Source organism: Monodelphis domestica, chromosome X (assembly GCF_027887165.1).
Source record: "Monodelphis domestica isolate mMonDom1 chromosome X, mMonDom1.pri, whole genome shotgun sequence".
Classification (NCBI taxonomy): domain Eukaryota; kingdom Metazoa; phylum Chordata; class Mammalia; order Didelphimorphia; family Didelphidae; genus Monodelphis; species Monodelphis domestica.
The window spans coordinates 68,692,585-68,710,507 of NC_077235.1; the positions used below are offsets into that span (position 1 = coordinate 68,692,585).

Here is a 17,923-nt window from a genome sequence, read left to right on the forward strand (position 1 = left end):
CTCAAGTTAGGAAGACTCCTCTTCTTTGTAAAGATAATTTTAGGGTTATGACTTAAAATCTAGATTTAATTGGTCACCAAGGGAAATCTCAAATAAAATACCCAAGTCAGTCTGGAAATTTATGGTAATTTAATTAATACAGAGGGAAGGAATTTAAGGAGAGGGAGAGAAGAGTATCCTCTTCTAGGATTTCTCCTGCCTGGCCTATGCCAGGGGGAGTTTAAAATCCCCACGCTAGGTCTCTGAAGAAGATTAGAGGCTTCTAAGAGGATAAAGTTGGAAAGTAAAGGAGGAAAATTCAGCCAGAAACTCACCACCAAACCGGACAATAGCTTGAAGCCATGCTAAGATGCTGAAAGGCCCAGCACGCTGCCACCAGTCAACTCTCTGCCACCAGGAAAGGTGCCCAAGAGAGGAGTTGAGTCAAATATATAGACCTTTCACTCTTGTGTCTCCTCCTTTAAATGCCCATATCTTTTGGATTTCTCATCTTCTTTGATTAGATTATATCTTTAGAGTTACTTCACACTTCTTTGTTACGTTCACCTTTTGTGAATTACTTAACCTTTTTGTGATTAATTTAACCTTCCTAGTTACTTAACACCTTTTTGTATTAAGATCTTAAAATAGACTTAACTTAAAAGTTCTAGCTTCACTATAAACTAAGAGTTAAGTACCTTCATTGTTCAATCAGGAGATTACAACTTTATCTTCCCCTAAAGTACAGTCTAAGTAGGGTAGAGTAATTTAACATTCATAGTCCCCCCTGATTTTTTTAGACTAAGTATCTTCATTGTTAAAATCAGGAAATAGCTAAATCCAATCTTCACATTTTGAGTTCAAATCTGATTTCAGACCCTTACTAGCTGTGTGGCTCTGGGTGAGTCATTTAACTGTGTTTGCCTCAGTTCCTCATCTCTAAAATGAGCTGGAAATGGCAAACCATGCCATTATCTTTGCCAACAAAGACCCAAATGGGGACACAAACTTGGTAGAGTCATAATCTCATATCTCCTAAGGAGATGAACCTCATTGAACAGATTCTTTAGAGTAAACTAAATCAGGTTACAGATTAAACTACATTTAGAGAGTTCACAATGACCTGGTTACCAAGGTTCTAGGAAACTAGGATCCAAGAAATCTTCTATCATCTAGTTAGCTAGAGTAGCTGACAAATAAATAAAGCACTTTTGGAAGATTGAAATCTTTTTTTTTTGTCTTCTGCCTCAGGAAGTTAACATTATTATTCCATAAGTTATACTTTGGTTAGTTGAGGTTAATAAAAAAGAAAACAGGCCTTTGGTTGACCAAAAATTTGAAGGAGAAATAGTCCTGATCCCTAGAAAATCACCAAAGGAATTTGGGCATGCCCTTCTTGCAGGTAGACACAAACACCTTGAAACAAAAAAGTCAGAGCAATACAACAGTGATCTTCAATACTGTTTTAAGTAACATCCAGTCTCCTTATAGCCCATTCTTAATATCCATTTAATCAACACATTTCATCTTGAGTCCCAGGTAGCCATCTGGTCCCCAGAAACATCCTCCCTTGTACATTCTGGTATAGGTCTTGTTCTCAGGGCAGAAGCTCTGGTGCAAGGTTGCTGGGGGAGCCTGGAGGGCGGAGGAGGGAGGCCCTCCTTCTAGTAGATCTGCTTCTCTGGTTCCAAGGCACTTGCAGATTCCCTAGGAAATCTCACTAAAGACTGCCAGTAACAAGACTCAATACTACCTCCTAAATTTGGTTTTCCAATAACTAGTTCATGTGATAACCACAAGCCTTATGGTTCTGATCCTATTAACAACCAAGCTATAATAAGAACATCAAATCAGGAACCCATAATTCAACTGAAAGTCTAGACAAGCACTTCATCAAGGATTTTTAACTATGATCCTGGGGTTTTAAGATGACATAAAAGGGAGGGTACAAAAGACATCTGGTGACCCATTGACCAAAAAAAAACCCAAACCCACCCCTCTGGCAAGTGGATCCTACAATAAAACAGAATAATGGAGCCTGGGGAAAAAATAAAAGGGAAGGGGAATCCCACCCCACTGTTCAGTCAGTTTCTCATGGTGCAGCTATCTGATTTCTGAGGACAGCTATTGCTGTCATCTTCCCTTCTTGTGCCTTCTTCTACAGCTTCTCTGACACAGCTGCTTTCCTGGCTCAAGTCATTGGCAACATCTGGGATCTTAACACACCTCGGTGTTCACTTTAATCTTCTCACCCCCACCCCAGGAGGGTGAGATTCTGCTAAGGATCGAACCCTATACATGAACTACTAGGTAACAGCACTTTGGGCAAATAGGTGGCTTCTCTGCCCAAGCTTGATGGGCTACACCCAAAGGTGCTTATCCTCCTATTGTAACACCACACGTGTTGGGATGGGATGTGTACAAAGGCTAAGCAAATGATCCCAGATTGTAACATGTAATGGATATATGTTCAAACGTATTGAGGCAGCAATCATAAACTAGGTTTTGTGTTCACCTAGATCTTCCCCCAAGCCTTGTGTAGCTTGTTTGCATAACCAAATATATCAACTGCACAAGTGTTGGCCTCATAACAAATCTGAAGTAGAATGAATGAAAAAGGACATCAACAAGATGGGTTTGGAAAAACAAAAGATCAAGAATATCAAGTGAATGAGTGAAACAAAATGGAAAGGAAGGATGTCTAGTGAAGAAACAGAAAGGTAGATCAATGGAACAGAGCAGATGTACAACAACCAACAGTACGGTACAGTAATCTTGTATTTGACAAAAGCATAGGTCCAGGTTTGGGGGGGAGGAAGGCAGTATTTGGTAAAACTTGCTGCAACAACTGGAAAATAACTTGGCAGAGACCAGGTATGCCATCCGCTGAGGTACACCATTTTGCTCTAATGGCTCCATGAAGGCCAGATTGTAGGCAAGTTAAAAGAATGGGGAGCACATTCCAAGAGATGGAGGGCTTTGGGAGATGTGAAGGGGATCATTTTGAATAGGTTACATCTCCAAATGTCTTTGCAAATAAAACGAATGTAACCAAGATGAGAAGGCCAGCAAAAGGGGGGCACCTAGGTCTCTTCTGCCTGAGACACTTGCTCTGCTTATTCCATTGCAGACTCAAGGCTGGACCTGAGCCACTGTTTTGCCCCTGGGATCAGAGCCACACAGCTACATTTCTGAAACTTGTTCCTTACTCCATGTACAGATAGAGCCTCCTTCTTGCTTGTAGAAAACATGACCAAGACTATTAGCCCAGCTTCCTTTCTGCTCTAGATTATGACTAGGGTCTGCGTACTCTGATTCTAGCTAACTCTGGAACCTTTTCCTTTCCCCAGCATTGCTCCAGGGATCCTTTACTATCTATATCCCAGTGGTTGTAGCTCCTTTTACTGTCCCTGGGAGCTAGACTACTCCCCACCACTGCTGCTGCACTGTACTCCTGGCCAGCCCTCTCTATCTGTCTTCCTAAACTGCCTTGGGCTAAGAAAAATGCTTCACAATGATGTTTTCTTGACTTTCCCAATCAGAACTTGATGCAGGATGTTTTCTGTTTTTGAGGGTATCCCTTTGTGTATTTTTGTGTTCCCAATTTTCTTAGTACGGAGCTGTGTGCAATAGGTTCTGGTTATTCTTTTTATTTTTTCTTGCTTTGTTGGGATTTCATTGTTTGCCTGCTATTTTGTTTTTTTTTTTTACTTTCTGTCCTCCTCTAATCATAGTGGCTAAAAGTTTATCATCTTTATTGATCTCTTTAAACATCCAATTTTAGCTTGATTGATCATTTCTGCATCGTTTTCAATTGATTGATTTCTCCTCTAATCCCTACTGCCTCTTCTTTTGTGCTTATTTTGCCTTGCTTCATTTCTAACTTCCCACTCTCAAAATACACATTCGTCAATCATGCATTTTTCTATGTTGTTGACTTATGTTTGTAAACATCTGGGGTTTCTCCCAAGGACTGCTTTAGGAATTTGGGGCTGTTTCAGAACTATCATTTGCTTGCACAGTATTGTTCCTGTGACTTCTTACTTGGCCCACTCATTAGAAGCAATACTGCCATGTGCTCAGATGCAGTGCATGCGGGATTGCATTCACAGCACATGCTGCTGTTCATGCTCTTTGACGGGTCCCCATGTGGCACATATATGACCTCACTGGCAGAAACAGGAAAGGAGAGAGAGGAAAAGGATGCTTTAAGCACTTGAGGCACCAGCTGTTCTCTGGGGTAAAAATGTCCAGAGAAGTAAGAGAAGCCAGGCCTGAAGCACAAGTAGGAAAGAAGTCTTCAGTTCAGCTTTACTGGAAAGCCAAGACCCTCTACAGAGTAATAGAAACAAGAGGCGTATTGGCATTGCCAATGACCAGGAGCTCCTTAAGGGCAGAGACTTCCCTTTGCCTTTCTTTGTAATTCTGGTGTTTGGTAGCTTATTACATGCATACTTGTGGAACTCGCTGGCCTCGGACACAGGGAACACAGGAATTTTCATACACTCCCAGTCAAGAAAAAAAGAAAGAAAATGCTATATAATAGATACATAGAGAACTTGATCGGATCCCCCCTCCAGCCCGGACAAGGAGACATGATTATTAAGCCCATTTTACAGAGGGAAATTGAAGCTGAAAGAAGCTGAGCCACTTGCCTGGGGCAACACTGGTCTGATTTCAAGTCCAGTTAGTGCTTTATACACTGTACAACATAATTGAAGAGCTGAGATGAGATAATACTTAGAAAACTGATTCCAGCAGGAAAAATGAAAGACTGTCTAGGTAAAAGCAGGCCCAAATATATGGACTGAATTCCAAAATTTCTTTTTCTGTCTTTTTAAGAGGGAGGAGGAACAGATATAGGGAACTCCCAAGAGGAAACTCCCCCTCCTAATGCAGATTGAGACAGGAAGAGCACTAACTTCACATCAGGTTTTGTGTGAATGGGCACAGCCAGGTGGCTCAGTGGATAGAGATCCAAACCTAGAGATAGGAGGCCCAGGGTTCCAGTCTGGTCTCAGGCACTTCCTAGCTGGGTGACCTAGATAAGTCATTTAAACCCCCACTGTCCAGTCCTTTCCACTTAGCTTAGAACTGATACCTAGTATTGATTCTGAGATGGAAGCACAAAGTGCTGTATAAATATCATGGTTATGACCCTTATTTTATAGCTGAGGAAACTGAGGCAGAGGTAAAGTGACTTGCCCAGGATGACACAGCTAGGTCGTGTCTGAGGCTGGATTTGAATTCTGGTCTCTTCTGGTCTCCAGGCCCGGCTCTGTATCTACTGAGCCATCCACTGCCTTAAAACTGGAACCTGAGACAAGGAGAGAGAAACATAGAGAGATAGAAACAGAGAGACAGAGACAGACAGGGACAGAGACAAAGAGACAGAGAAAGACAGGAAGAGACAGAGACAGACAGAGACACAGAAGGAGAGACAAAGAGACAGTCTTCCTCCATAAGCATGTGAAGTCCTCGTCAGCAGGCTCTGTGTGACTTTCCCATGTGTACCCCCAGCCCTTAGTACAGGTCTTTGCATCTAGTAGGTGCTTCATAAGTGTTGTCTTCCTTCCTCCCTCCCTCCCCTTCTTCTAATCTGCCTCTCTGTTTAAGGCTATGCATCTGGCCCTGATCTGTGTGCTGCCTGAGCAGGACTCTAGGCTCTAGGCAGAGGTACATGGGACATGCCCAACAGCAGGCCTTTGGCTGTACTGTGAGAGCTCCTCATTTTGCTCTCGGCCCTGGCCTGGCAGTAGTATTCTAGGTCTTGGCACAATGGCTTCAGGTGCAGCCAGAGAACGGGGAGGATCCTGTGGGAGCCCTTCTTCCAGTACTGGACATCCTCCATAATGACCCAGATGTGAAGAACTGAAATGGAGCTCCACTCCACAGACAGAAGGAAGACTAATGGATGAAGCGAAACAAAGGCAGGAAGTCCATTTGAATCCAGTCTCAGTCACTGACCAACTGTGTGACCCTGGGCAAGTCACTTAACAGTGACTCACAAGCATCTCTGAAACACCTACAAAGGGGCCATGCTAAGATCTGGGGATACAAATACAAAAAAAGAAAGACAGTGTCTCCCCTCAAGGAACTTGCAGTCTAGTGAGGGAAGACAACACACAAGCAGGGGAGTCAGGAGGCCATGAGTTCAAATCTGGTCTCAGACACTTGTTCCCTATGTAACCCTGGGAAAGTCATTTAACAACTGCCTGCCTTAGTTTCCTCAACTGCAAAATGGAGATAAAAATAGCACTACCTCCTAGCATTGTTGCCATGATCCAATGAGATTGTATTTGTAAAATGCTGAGCACAACATCTGGCACATAGTAGGGGTCCTATAACTATTCCCTTTTCCCTAAATACAAGGTAAATACAGACAGAGCAAATTGGAGGAAATCAAAGAAAGAAGGCTCTATCAATAGAGAGCAAGGAAAGATTTTTTTTTTGCCAAGGAGTAGATTTTAAGAGAGACTCAGGGGAAACCAGTGAAACCAGGAGACAAAGACTAGGTGGGGCAGCATCTGGGAATGAGGTAGGGAGAGGAAAGCCAATGCAAATGAATAGTCAGGAATTGCAAAGAGGCCAATGCCACTGCCTCCCCCCCCCCAAATAATAAGGGAGCCTGGCTGTGAAGTCATTTGCATATTGTCACCTCTAGTAAACTGCCTCAGTTTCCTTCTGTAAAGATAATTTTAGGGTTGTGACTTAAAATCTAAATTAATTGGTTGCCAGGAAAAAATCCCAAATAAAATACCCAAGTCAGTCTGGAAATTTATGGTGATTTTAATTAATATAGAGGGGAGAATTTAAGGAGAAAGAGGAAAGAGGATATAGGATTTCTCCTGCCTGGACTGTGCCAGGGGGAGTTCAAGATCTCCACCGATAGGTCTCTGAAGGAGATTAGAGGCTTCTAAGAGGATAAAGTTTGGAAAGTAAAAGAAGGAAAAACTCAGCCAGAAACTCACCACCAAACCAGATAATAGCTGTAGCCACATCAAGATGCTGAAAGGCCCTGCACGCTGCCAGCTGCCACCAGCCACCTCTCTGCCACCAAAAGGTACCGGAGAGAGGTAGTGATGCGAAATATATAGACCTTTTACTCTTGTGTCCCGTCCTCTAAATTTTTATGTCTACCAATCACATCAGAGGCTTTTCTCCAGGACTTCCCATTCTCTAGTTCTCATCTTCTTTGGTTAGATTATATCTTTTTGAGTTACTTAACACTTCTCTGTTAAGTTCACCTTTTGTTAGTTACTTAACCTTTTTGTGATTAATTTACCTCTTATAGTTACTTAACACCTTTTTGTATTAAGATCTAAAAATAGACTTAGCTTAAAGTTCTGGCTTCACTATAAAGTAAGAACTAAGCACCTTCATTGTTCAATCAGGAGATTACAACTTTGTCTTCACCATAAACTAAGATCTAAGTAGGGTGGAGTAATTTAAAGTTCACACCCATCTGTCAAAAAGAGATAATAACAGGATTGTTGGGAGGCTCAGACAAGAGAATACTGGTAAAGTGCTGAGCCCAGCATCTGGTGTATAGTGGGCATCATTTCCTTTCTCTCCCCAACCCAATTTCAGAATCACAGAGACTTTGTTAAAGCCAATCATTTCAGGATCATGAAAGAAGGAAAAGATGGATATTAGGAAAGAGCCATGGTGGAGCCAGCACATTTACCGTGAAACATCCTTATCCCTAGAGTACTTTGTGAGGAATTAAAAATGGGAAGAACAGGAAGGTTTACTACTTTAAGGACACTGAGATTCAATGCTGAAGGAGGAGGAGGTCAAGGTCGTTCCCCCACAATCAGCCCTCTTCCATAAATCTGGTGAGAACAAACAGCCATCTTTCAGTGGATGGATGCGAGCAGGACCAGATGCCCTCCCTCAGTGTTAAAATGCAGTTCTGGAGCTAACATGCTGTCACTCAGTATAGAAGGCTAATAGCCTTTCCCTACTAGATAAATGGTCAAAGACTCCGAACTAACCCTTCTCTAAAGAGTTCACCACAACATAAAAAATGCTCCAAATCACTAATAATGAGAGAAATGCAAATCAAAGCAGTCCTCAGGAGTCATCTCATACTCTGAAAAGATGGCCAAAAGTTAGCAGCAGGCAGGGAGGGAGGGGTTGTGGAAAGATGGGCACACTCATACACTGTTTTGTTTTGGTATTTAATTCTTTTTTTAACCCCTCACCTTCCATCTTAGAAGCAATACTGTGTGGGTTGGCTCTAAGGCACAAGAACAGTGAAGGCTAGGCAATGGGGGTGACGTGACTTGCCCAGGGTCACCCAGCTAGGAAGTATCTAAGTTCAGATTGGAACTCAGGGCCTCCCATCTCTGGGCCTGACTCTCAGACCACTGCGCCACCCAGCTGGCTCCACTCATACATTGTTGATGGAGCTGTGAAATGGTGCAGACACTCTGGAAAGAAAGTTGGAATGATGCAAATAAAGTGATTAAAATGTCTATCACCTTTGAGTCCAGAGAATCCATTACTAGGCTTATACTCAAAAGGGATAATTGGTAGAAAGGAAATCCCCATAGACTTCATAATCTTTAGAGCAGCACTTTTTGGGAAAGCCAAGAATTAGCAACAAACTAGATGATCATCATTTGGGGGATGGCTAAACACACTGTGGCCCATGAATGTAATGGAATACTCTTGCACTATAAGAAATAGTGCAGGTAATGAATGGAAACATACAAAGATCTATATGAACTGATGCAGTGAAGTCAGCAGAAACGAGAAAATAAAGTGCACAGGGGCTACAACAGCATAAATGAAAATAAATACACACTACAAAAGTCAAAAGTAAAAGAGGCAACATGATAAAGATCAAGGAGGACTCAAATGAAGAGGGAAGAGAAGACACCCTCAACATACTCCTTGGTAGAGGTGGGAAGGCTGCAGGGGTCACACACGACATAGGTTTTGTGACTTCTTCAATGCATCAATCTATTGTGCTGACTTCTTTTCCTCTCTAGAAAAAGGATTATTTGTCATATGGGCCTCAGGGAGGTGAGGTGGGAGGGATACATGGGATACCTGGGGATGTAAGAAACAGTCCATCACTAAAAATGTATTAAACAAACAAACAAAAACCCTTCTATTACTCAGTTCCTTCCTGAGCTCTCCCCTCCAAGGCTGAAAGGCCATCCTCCCTGGGATCTGTGTCTTAACCTTGAGGGCAAAAAAGGACATTTCTTTTCTTTGAGCCATGTTTAAGTCACTGGTGCTTTTAAGTGTTTAACAGAAAAGAGCCTTCATGAGTCTGCATTATTAATACTTTCTCCATCACTTTTCTGAATTCTGGAGTATCAAAACAATTGATCAAGCCCTGACTTTGTACATTTCCTGATTTCCAAGGCAGAAAATTGGAGTTGGCTCTGGCATACCCCTGGATATGGTGCCAATCCCATCAAGTGAGCCCCAAGGCCAGGATCTTATCTAGACTAGAGGTGAATTTGGTTATCAGTTAGTCCAAGGCATTTATTAAGCACCTACTAAGTGCTAGGTAGAAGCATCTAGGTTGTGAAGCCAATAGAGTATCCAGCCTGGAGTCTTCCTGACTTCCTGAATTCATGTCTGGCCTCAGAGGCATACTAGCGTGACCCTGGGCAAGTCATGTCACCCTGTTTAAGGAAAGTTTCCTCATCTGTAAAATGAGCTGGTAAAGGACATGGCAAATCCCTCCCAAATGGGGTCATGAAGAGTTGGGCAAGACTGAGCAACAAGAAGTGGTAGGTGATGTGTTGCTGAGCATTTATCACCTAACTGCTTTCTCTAAGAAAGCTCTCCACTTCTCTTCTCTCTCTAGGCCACTGCCCTGCACCATGGTGGGACATCTGTGTGCTGCTGCTTGGCCAATCTATGTATTCTGCCTTGAGCTCTCTGTTGACCTCTTGGGCTTCCCCATGACTGTCGAAGGCACTCTCAGGCCACCAGTCCCCCAGACTTGCAACCTTCATGCTCTCCTGGACTCCTATCTTATTGCGCCCCCTTTGCCCCCCAATTCAATCTTCTGCCATGTTCTGTTGACTTCGCCTTCCCAGCATCCCAACTTAGCACGTGCCCCTTTTAACACAAGTCTTGTTATTCCTCAACTCCATGTAAGAGCCATTTCCAGCATTCTTCAAAGAATCTTGAGTCTCTGTTTTTCTCTTTCCTCCTCCCTCCCAATCCCAACTCCCCTCCCCATTGAGATGGTGAGTAATCACTTGGACTTTACATGTACATTTTCTTCATAATATTTGATTTTCCCTGTTACATGGAGACTTTTTAGAACTTTCCCTCTTTGGGCTCCAAATTCTCTCTCCTGCTTTCATCCTCTCTCCCTCCCTGCTCCCTTAGAGGCTAAGTAGTCTCCCTTCCTTTCAACACTGCCCTAATGGCTCTGCTTCTGCAAAAAAAGTCTGTCCAGAGAAGCTGAGGGAAGTGAGCCACAACCTAGGCCAGTGGTCCAAACCCAGCTGCCATCATGGGGCAAATCGCAAAACCTGGTAGGGCAATTCTTTGAGTCAATGACAGGAAGTGTTGGACCCTAACACACCTCTAAGAAACCAAGTCAGGCCTGGGCTGAGGCAGAGAAGCTGGGCCTCCCTCCAGGCCAGAAGGCCTGGGCACAGGTCAGTTCTTTGACCTGTAGCTAGCCATCAGCACATGGACTGCTGTTTCAACCTCCAATCTTTTCCAGTGACCTGAATTCCATTTTGCCCACAAATAGGCCAAGGCTACTAGAGATAGAGATAAAAGAGAGACTAGACAGGAGGCTCCCCCTCCATGTACATGGTGGACAGTTTCCTGAGAACTAAGAACAATTGGGTCCAAACTCATGAATTTGTAGCAAAAAGCAACTCCCCCAAGTCAAGAAGAAAGGAATCCTGTGGACACTCAAGATTAAAATGTTGCTCCTGGAATCCCGAGAGGAATGAAGGACTGGAACAGGGTGTCACTATTCTGAAGGCTGGGAAGACATGCCCACACACACCCTGGGCTAGCAGATATACTGACTGACTGGGCATCTTGCTTGAAAACCCCTCAGCCCACCCTTTAACTGCTCCAAACCATGTGTTTGGAGTCTGGACCCCCAAAGGGAAGCTGGATGCAGGCTATTCCTCTCTCTGCTTCACTGTCTCAGTTCTTCCTCACTTTCTTTCCTTCATGAATTTTCCTCTAGTCTTCTTTGCAACATGACGAGCAGGGCCAATGTGTATCACATGATCATTTATGTACAGCCCATGGGCAAGCCGGCCTTCTGGGGGAGGGGGAGGAGTGGAAGGAAGGGGAGAATGTTTTTGAAAAGTTCTTGAGTTTCTTGTTGAATGGGGGAAGTATTGAAGCCAGGCAGGATTGGTTATTGATGGGCCTATCCAAGGGGAAAGAAAGACAGGAGCCCTGCAGAATCCTTTACAACTCAAATCAAAGAGCAAAAGGACATGTAGAAGGGGACCCAGAAAAGCCAAGCATGGCTGGAACGACTAGCATGGAAAAATGTGTTCAATCAATCCCATTTAAAGAAACCCAAATAAAAGCTTTTCCAAGTTGTCTGTCCTGGACATTCACACTTTTCCATGTTGTGGTCCTCTGGTTTCTGTGCTCTCAATGGGGAAGCCAAGTTCACAGTAATAAAATGCCCCAGGACGAAGGCCAGGCACTATAGCTCACCTCTAGGGCTTCCCCCAGTGCCTTTCCAGAAAGCCCAAAGGCCTATGGGACAACCGTTGATTCCCTCAATCACAAGAAAGCCATGCTTAAAAGAAAAATGTCCAACCAACACCTGTTAACAAATACTGAAACAAGCATCACCAATCAGTCCAGTCAGCAACTTTGCCCTCTTAGAAAGTCAGTTGGGAGGGTTTGGCTTCCCTCTGGGCACCGCTTGACTTGGAGTCTTTGTCTCCTCCTCTAAGCAGCACCAGAGGCCTCTGGGTAGGTGGTGCTCCCACCCAGAACACCTTGGTACTGGATTTATGACTTTGGCTCTGAGCTTTGCCCATACCCAGAATACTTAGCATGGAGGCACTTATGTGGGTTCTACTCCTAACATTGTGAGATTGTGAACTGGCCAGAACAGGCTGCAGCTTTAAAAAGGCCAGAATGGACAGGCTGTACAGAGTCTCTCCCTCTGTTTGGGGCTCGACTTCTCTCCTCTCCCCCATCTCTGGAGACATTTGGGGAGCTGGGCCACAGGGAGGGCTGCTCCCCCCTTGCCTTTAGGTCCTGGAGCCCTGAGAAAAAGGTTGGCAGTGGGGGTGGGTCTGCATTGTTTATCCTTTTCCATTCTAGGTACAGATGGTGCTGGAGTGTCCACGGGAGCTGGATTCAAGCCCTGTCAGCCTGGGAGGCAGGATTCCCGCAGGGAAGAAGCCCTGACACTGGGACTTGGACCTCAGTGGGTTGCCGTTCTGTAGAAGCTGAGCCAAGCTGGGAACCTGATCTCACTCCCCTCCCAACAGCATGAGGGGATTGTGCTCCCAGGTGGGTGGGGGTTCATGTTGGTTCTTGTTCTAGGCAGCCAGGCACAGTGGATGGGGGGCTGGAAGGCCTGAGTTCAAATGTGACCTCAGATACTTCTTAGCTATGTGATGCGGGCAAGTCACTTCACCTCTGTCTGCCTCCATTTCTCAACAGTAAAAGGAAATAAAGAAAAAAAATAATAATAGAAGAGCTCGCCCTGTCCCAGGACTGTTGGGAGGAGCAAATAAAAGATTTGTCAGTCCCTTAGTGCCCAGCACATGGCTTCTGGCTCCCCCACCTTGGAAGTAAATCTGCCTTTAAAAAGCTCATCTGACTGCTGAGGTGTTGTTCAGACAGACTCGTCTAGCAGGCCAACATTGTTCAATTCTTGGGAAGAATAGTCTTTGCCTTTTCCTTCCCCAGTGGATTAAGGCAAGCACAGGTTAAGTGACTTACCTAGGGTCACACGCTAATAAAGTGCCTGTGGATTACTAGCGGCCTTCGCCTTGGGGAAGCTTGAGTCCATGGTGGAGGAGGAGCCTTTAAAGGGTACTGCAGAAGTGCCTGACCTGCGTCAGGTGGTGGGTGGCCACACTAGTCAGTGTTCCCTTGGAAACGTCCAGTGAAGAACTCGGGAAGAGGAAAAAGGCTGCCGGCTGCCATGTGCTTCTAGGGGGGGGGGGGAAGGGGATGGGGGGGGACTGACTCTTCCTTCTCTGCCCTCCCGTCCCAAGTTCCAACTGCTTTTCTCCTGCGTTCTCCCTGTGGTCCTTTCTGAGGAGTGCCTCTTCTGGCTTTTGGACACAGCCCCCTCCCCGCCCCCCCCACAGGCCAGCAGATAGGGGGAAGGGGGCTCCCCACCTCATCTCTGTCCCATGAGCTGAGTCTGCCTCCTGGAAACTGGTTCTGCTGCGGGGCGAACCCAGCAAATCTAGTCCCTCCCTCACAAGGTAGCCCCTCAAATGGCCGGAAGCCCCCATTTGTCTGTCTCCCCCTCAATTCTTTTTTCTCCCGCCTGGGAGTGAGGCTGCACCCTGACTAGGTCCCCCCACCAGCCTGGCCGCTTTGCTTTTTAAAAAAGTCTCCTTCCACGGCACTCTTTTCTCTCCAATTTGCAGCTAATCTCCCCCACCCCCACCCTCACCCCCTTCAAAGAAGCCCTTCCAGAGTCTCCCCAACTTGTGTTTCCTCTTGTTTTCTCCCTTAAGTAGACTCCGCCGAGCACCGCCCTTCCCCCCCCCCCCAGCCTCCGTGCTCTGGGGTAGTCCGAAGGGCCGCTGGCACTGCTCCTTGGCCGCCCCAGCCTCGACCCAGCTGCAAAACCTCAGCCTTCGGACTTGTGGGCAGGCTGGCTGCCCTCCCCAGTGAATTCCTGCCTTTCCCTGGCGTGGCCCCCGGCCCACTCCCAAATCCCCCTGGCAGGGGGGCCGCAGCGCCGAACCCTGCGCTAGCGGGTCCCTGGCTCCCCACCTAACGATGCTGGGAAGTTTGCCTTTAAGGGAGAAGTGTGGCCGGCACTAATTCCCTAGAAGCCGCCGGCGTCCATGTGGCCTGAGGGAAGGAGCCGTCGGCCTTTGTGTGCAAAGCAAGCGCCCCGCTAGGGGCTACCTCAAATGCATCTAGGAAACCTGCCTCACCCAGGCAGGCACTTTCCATTTCTAGGCCGACCTCTTTTGGGGGTCCCCAGCCAGGAGGCGGGCGGGGGGAATCCTGTGCCTGGCGGGGAGAACCAGTTCTATGTATTGGAGAATGCGGATTCTTGGCACCGCAGGGGGCGACTCTTTCTGACTAAAAGTGTGTTGGCTGCTTTCAAGACTGCATGTTGCTGTGTTTGCAGTGAGCAAGTGCATGAGAAGCAGCCTTGCACCGTGGCTAGAGTTGGCCTTTGGGGTTAGGAAGCGCCACCTGTCTGGTATCTCCTAGTCCTCAGTGACACCCCTCTACCCCCAAATAACTGCTGCACCCACCCACCCCCAGAGTGAAATCCCTGAGCCACCTCTGGCAGCGCCTGCCCGTCAGAGGGCGTCCCCACATTGCAGGTGGAGCCCCCAAACCAGAAGCCAGTTTCTTTGGGTTGTTCAAAGAAACTTTGGCAAAGAAACCGGGCAATCTGGAGTTCCTGACAATTCCTGGAGTGGCAAAGAGAATTGAGGGGCCCTAAAAGATTTCCTGTGCAGGGAGCTTACATAAGCGGGGACCCTGCCTGGGTGTGGAGGTCTCTCCCCGGGGGGAGGGGCTGGAATGAAGTCGGGGGCTCCCCCATTGGTCCCCTCCCCCCTCGTGGCGCAAGGAAATAACACGAGCAAAGCGAACAGCACAACTTTTAATTTCGATCAGCATTTTACACAATGGTGTTTGAAAAGTCAGATAAGTGAGTAACAAAACGGTCGGGGTACATACACGGAATTGCCATTTTACACTGTCAATCGGATATTTGCAAACCGGTTAAAGGTGTCTACAGAATGATCTTCAACTTCTTTTTCTTCTTCGAAATGGGAAAAGGTCCAACTTCGATTCTGCTCTGGTCAAGGACAAAGAGTTCCAGAAGAGCTACTTGTGGCAGAAGGGAGTCCAAAATTTGCAATGTTTTTCAAGGAAAGTCAATTAATCATGTGAAGAACTTGTCGCCAAATTAAAGTCTCAAAGTTCGGGGTATGAACGAGTGTCCCGTCCACAATTTTCGGTGGGTGCCACCCACAGTCCAAAAGAAAGTCTTCCAAATTTCGGGAAACGCTTGGAGAAGTACACACAGTTCAAAGGTTCCAAAACAATACAGGCACCCCCTCCCCCCCACCACATGCCACCACCCAGTAAGTAAACCTGGACATACAAAATACAACCTCTGTTGGCAACCTGGAGGCAGGGGAGAAAATAAGAAAAAGGGAAAAGGGGGTTCGGGGGACCAGCCAGACCTCAGTATCATTTTCAGAACAAAAACTTCAATACACATTTTGTCAAAACAATTCAAGCAATATACGGCAGAATAACACAAACAGTGACCAGACGCTTTTTTTCGGGGGGGGGGCACCAAGAATTTAGACCCAAATACTCTCGAGAACTGCAAATCTTGGGGAAGGGGGGGAATGCCACACCTGTGCATTTCCCATAACCAATACCGTTGCACGACAGAGAAATTTTGTGGATTCCCTGGAATTCTTTTAGGAAGTTGTAAGGAGGGCTAGGACTTGTTGGAAACCGAGTCATGCTGTTTTACCTTTTCTTTTTTCATTTCTAAACCATGGAAATCTGCATTCTAGAAAGCTTGCTGCTTCCAGTGGGCCACATTAGGATGAAGAGGGATCGAGCCAAGTACCCAATATTCGAGCCATTCTCTCCCCGATTTCCTCCAGAAAGCATACAATCAATACCCACCAGAAAAGCACATTTAAACCAGGCTGGTATGGGAAACTGACCGAGATTAGACCATTAGAATATGGAAAAGAGGAAGAAGGTGAAGACTAATCTGAGGAGGAATGAATGAGGATGGGGGCCGGGTGGGGGGGAGAAGAGGACGAGGAGAAGGGAGGGGGGTAGTGGAGTTGGGGGCGAAGGGTGGGAGGGGCAGGGTAGGCACGCAGTTAAGGCATCTTTTGAAAAATCCCTTACGGCTTTGGTTTTACTGAATGAAGTATTTTACACTGGTACAGACCAAGGGCAATATTTCAAAGCATCCGCAAAGCGGGCAAAGGGAATACACAACGCGAAGGGTTGCCATCGAGTTTCCAGACGCTAGCAGGTGAACGCAAACCAAACACCCCCCCACTCCCCCACCCCCCACCCCGCCGCCGCCGGGCGGCAGCTTCCATCCCACCCCACCCCCACCCCCGCCCCCACCCCCACCCTCGTGCTCTCCCCACTTCTTTTCGGGAACCCCTTGGCCACTTTTTATCTGCCGGAGCCTGAGGCGGGCTCGGCCGCGGGTTGCCCCGCGCTATCGCCGTCGGGGCCGTCAGAGCCGGTGGCTGCCGGCGGCCCCCGGACGGCGGGATTGCTGCCGCTCGGGGAGCCGGCAGACTTCCACTTCTCCAGGTACTCGGCCTGCACGGGCTTGTGGCCCTGCAGCACCTTGATGGCATCCTCTACCTTGAACCACTGGCGCTTGCGACCGATGTTCACCGAATCTTCCCAGTCCTCCAGGATTTCGGTGACTGCGAGCACGTAGACGTGGGTGCGGTGCTTGCGCTCCAGGTTCTCGAACAGGCCCAGCAGGCGGCCCAGCTTGCCTCGGACCCCGGCCTCCTCGTAGACCTCGCGGACGGCCGCCGCGCCCGGCTCCTCCTCCGGCTCCATGCCCCCGCCGGGCACGATCCACTGATCAGGGTGCCCGCTGCTGCTCACCAGGAGCACCTCATCCTCCTGCTCGCCGCGGAAGCACAGGCACGCCGCCCGCTGCTTGAAGCCTTCCAGATCGTAGGTTCGGGTCTGGTCGGGCTTCAGCTTCATCCTGCCTGAACTCGTTCTTCCCTCCTCAGCGCCGAAGGGGGGGCTGCACCCGGGGCGAGGGCTTGAGTCGCTGATGGTGAGGCCGCTGCTGGTCGCTGCTGCCGCCGCTGGCCGCTGGCCGCTGGCGCTGCTGCGTGTGCTCGGGTACTCGGTGCCTCCCGCCGCCTCGGCGTCGGGTGCTGATGCTGCAGCCTCTGGGACTTGGGCCGCCACAGTCGCCGCTGCCGCCGCCTGGCTGGAGTGGGATGCGGCTGGCGCGGGCTCTGAGCTGCCTCCGCCTCCGCCTCCCTCGGAACCGCCCGGGATACTGCTACGCCTGGATCGTCTCGCCGCCGCCGCTCTCGCCGCCGCCGCCGCCGCTCTGGCCGCCGCCGCCGCCGCCGCCGCTCTCGCCGCCGCCGCCGCAGCCGCCTTCGCGATCTCTCTTGCCGCGGTCTCTGCTGCCGCTGTCTCTGCTGCTGCCGCGGTCTCTGCAACTGCTGCTGTCTCTGCTGCCTTCGCTGCTGTCTCTGCTGCCTTCGCCGCTGTCACCGCCGCTACTGCTGCTGCTGCCGCTGCTGCTGCCGCTGCTGCTGCCGCTACTGCCGCCGCCGCCGCCGCCGCCGCCGCTCAGGAGCGCGGAGAAAAAGGGAGAGGTGGCGACGCACGAACAGCCCACCGCCAACCAGAGCCCAGGGCGAGGAGGACGGGTATAAAAAGGGGAAGGAGGGGTGGGGGAGGAGGATGGGCTGGCAAGGGGGAGGATGCTCCGGGAGCCAAACGCAGAGCGGGAGGAAGGGAGGAGGACAGGAAGAGGCGAGGGGCTGGGTACACTGCGCCCCCGCTGTCCTTGCCAAATGGGGGCGGCCGGAACTGACCGCGATACTCCCGAGGAGGGGGCGGTGGCGGGGAGGCGGGCTCACTAAGACAGAGATAACATCGCGTGCCTGCCTGCCTCGCGATCCTCCCCTCCCCCCCACCCCCCACCGCAGTGGCACGCTGCTGATTCCTTCTGGGGGATTGGTACCGAGACCATTCACTAGAACCCTCT

At 48.4% G+C, this 17,923-nt stretch overlaps 1 protein-coding gene across 1 annotated transcript; it reads right to left on the reverse strand.

Annotated features, from left to right (window-relative positions):
- Window positions 1-14,759: 14,759 nt before the first annotated feature.
- On the reverse strand, window positions 14,760-16,893 carry LOC100017113 (diphosphoinositol polyphosphate phosphohydrolase 3-alpha-like). The gene has a single exon (XM_056809473.1). It carries the CDS (start codon window positions 16,891-16,893, stop codon window positions 16,336-16,338), a length of 558 nt encoding a protein of 185 aa, XP_056665451.1. The 3' UTR covers window positions 14,760-16,335.
- Between the last annotated feature and the right edge of the window lie 1,030 nt (window positions 16,894-17,923).